The following is a 2,776-nucleotide window of genomic DNA, read 5'->3' as shown; positions in this document are numbered from 1 at the left end:
TGGTTAATTGGGTTTACTCCCCAGAGCTGTTCCCCTGGAATGGAAAGTTCTAGAGACAGTGGGTGTTGACAGTGGGTGTGTCTGCAGTGTTGGAACCTAGCCTGTGTCAACCACAGAGCTGCTGGGGTTCCTCTCTGCCTTTTCTCCATATTCAACATTTCCCCCCGACAGACTCGGACACCTTAACTTGGGAGACCAGTGAAGGCCTGCCCCCAGCAAGATGGCGGTTCAAGCTGCGTGTGGGTCTAACTCGTGCAGGAACAAAGCCCCTACCTTTCTTGGCTGCCACTGTCTCCTCCTCCTTTTTCTTTTCTTCCAAGGCCTTTACCTTGGCCTCGTACTCGTCGGCCAGGGCCTTCCACTCCTTCCTGTTGTTCTGCAGTCGGTCATACATGGGCAGGATCTCCTCGTGGAAGCGGGAAAACTCCTGGAAGGGAAAGGGGAAGTCAGGACCCCCTACTGATGGTCAGGCCTCCTGGTCCTGCACTCAGCCTTCGCAGGCCCAGCCATCCCTCTCCCCCACGCTGCCCAAAAGAGATTCCAGGAAGGGAACTGTTTGGTGGGGGAGGGAGAACCACCAGGATGCTACTTCCCTAGCAAAACCCTAAAAGGAGAAGGGCTGGGGGATTCGTGTCCAGGGTGGCTCTGTGTTCCATGAGGGGCTTCGAACAGGTTTGAAAGAGTTCAATCATGGCCAATGGCACATACGCGTTTCATAGCAATCAATCTTTTGCACATGGGATTTTGACCCGAATAGGAAACAGGTGAAGAAGACTTGAAGCACTTATTGTTGAAGATCAAAGACTACAAGCCTTCAGTATGGATTATACCTCAACATAAAGAAGATAAAAACTTCACAACTGGACCAATAAACAACATCAAAAGAAAAGACTGAAGTTGTCGAGGATTTTGTTTTACTTGGATCCACAGTCAACATCCATGGATGCAGCAGTAAGGAACCAAACGACATATTGCATTGGGCAAATCTGCTGCGGGAGGCTGGTCTAAAGTATTACAAAGCAAAGATGTCACTTTGAAGACTAAAGTGCACCTGACCCGAACCATGATATCTTCAATAGCCTCATATGTATGTGAAAGCTGGACAGTGAATACGGAAGACTGAAGAAGAGCTGATGCCTTTGAATTACGCTGTTGGTAAAGAATATTAAATATTCCATGGACTTCCAGAAGAATGAACAAATCTGACTTGGAAAAGTACAGCCAGAATGCTCCTTAGAACCAAGGATGGCAAGACTTTGTCTCATGTCCTTGGGACATGTTAGTAGGATGGATTTGCCCCTGGAGAAGGACGTCATTGGTGAAGTAGACAGTCAACGAAAAGGAAGAAGACCTTCAACAGGATGGATTGATACGCAGCTGCAATGATAGGCTCAGACAATAACAATTGTGAGGATGGTGCCTGACTGGGCAGTGTTTCCTTCTTTTGTACTTGGGGTCGCTATGAGTCAGAACTGACTCTATGGCACCTAACAACAGGGAGCAGGCAGCAATGCCCTCCTCAAAGATGGTGGCCGACACACATTGAAAGCTGTGGGGTTGGCCGCCATCTTGGAGCAAGGCAGTGCTGTCTGATTCCTACTGGTCAAAAGGCCACGTGCGAGAGCTGTGGTTGCTATGCAACACATATGCTCATGGGCCATGACAGAACCACTGTTCTGAAGCCTTTTGAAGCCCTGGTTCCATGACAGCTAGAATGGGGAGTTGCAGGTGTAAATCTTTATGATGCAGACTTGTTTTGGGGGGAGAGGCACCCAAGGATGGAATGAAAGGTGTTGGCTGCAGGAAGGAGGCAGAGGTGCAGGACTGAGAGGTGACCCAGGTGGAGGGTGGAAAGGTGTGGGCAGATTCACGTGTCTTGCAGCTCCTCCCCTTATGCACACACACATGCAGGCGACACGTGTTACACAGGTGATGACTGTGGGCAGCACTGACCCATTGCGCCAAAGCTGGGCTCATCAGAGTGTCTTCCTCCTAGTGCAAGGGTGGGGTGCCGTGTGTGTGTGTGTTTGTGTGTGCGTGCCCGTCCCCAAGGAGACACCTGCCTTGCCCAGCGACACACAGGAGCACTCTGCATTTTCAATTCACTTCTCTCTCTAACCCAATCTGAGAAGAGGAGAGGCTGTGTTATTTACAAAATGTCTGATGGGGCCCCAGCCCCACTGCGCTGCTGCCCCCTGACCCTGCTTGTGGGTGCTGAGGCCTCTCCTCGGTGTCTGGTGTGAAGTCAGGGAAGCAGTGGCTGGGGGATCAGGGGAAAGCTGTGTATGGACGGAACTGGGTCCCCCCAGAAGGCCTGACCCCTGGGCCTGTGAATGGGACCCTCTTTGGAAACAGTTTCTTTGAAGATGTTGTTTGTTCACATGAGGTCAGACTGGAGCAGGGCAGGTCCTAACCTGTACAATTGTGGTCATTATAAAAGAGGAGAGACATACAGAGATGGGACAGAGGAAGGAAGTTGTGGGGCGTCACAGCTGCAGCCCAGGAGCCCCCGGAGCCGTCAGAGCCAGGAGAGGCATGGGGCAGATCCCCCCGAGAGCCGTGGGAGGAATCCATGTGGCTGGTCTCGGCTTCTCAGCCTCCAGATACGTCCCTGCTCTTAGAAGCTGTGTGGCATGCGGGACTTTGTTACGGCACTGTAGTGCCCCTTGGGTGTCTGTCAGGACCTGAAGGTACACCTGGGTCCTGCCTGTCCCCTCTGTCTCCCCCAGCACTCACAGTCTAGCGGGGACACCCGGTCCTGCCTGTCCCCTCCGTC

At 52.1% G+C, this 2,776-nt stretch overlaps 1 protein-coding gene across 1 annotated transcript in view; it reads right to left on the bottom strand.

Annotated features, from left to right (window-relative positions):
* The window catches only part of PDE6B (phosphodiesterase 6B), a 70,346-nt gene that overhangs the window by 1,084 nt on the left and 66,486 nt on the right, over positions 1-2,776 (bottom strand). Inside the window, exon 21 of the mRNA XM_007955772.1 lies at positions 274-427. Coding sequence (XP_007953963.1) covers positions 274-427 — 154 coding nt within the window. The remainder of the gene's footprint in view (positions 1-273; positions 428-2,776) is intronic.

The sequence above is a fragment of the Orycteropus afer genome, unplaced genomic scaffold (genome assembly GCF_000298275.1).
Source record: "Orycteropus afer afer isolate SDZICR_OR568_19922 unplaced genomic scaffold, OryAfe1.0 scaffold00539, whole genome shotgun sequence".
Taxonomy (NCBI): Eukaryota; Metazoa; Chordata; class Mammalia; order Tubulidentata; family Orycteropodidae; genus Orycteropus; species Orycteropus afer.
Note: the sequence above shows the minus strand (reverse complement) of the source record. Positions and strands in the feature narration are given on the sequence as shown.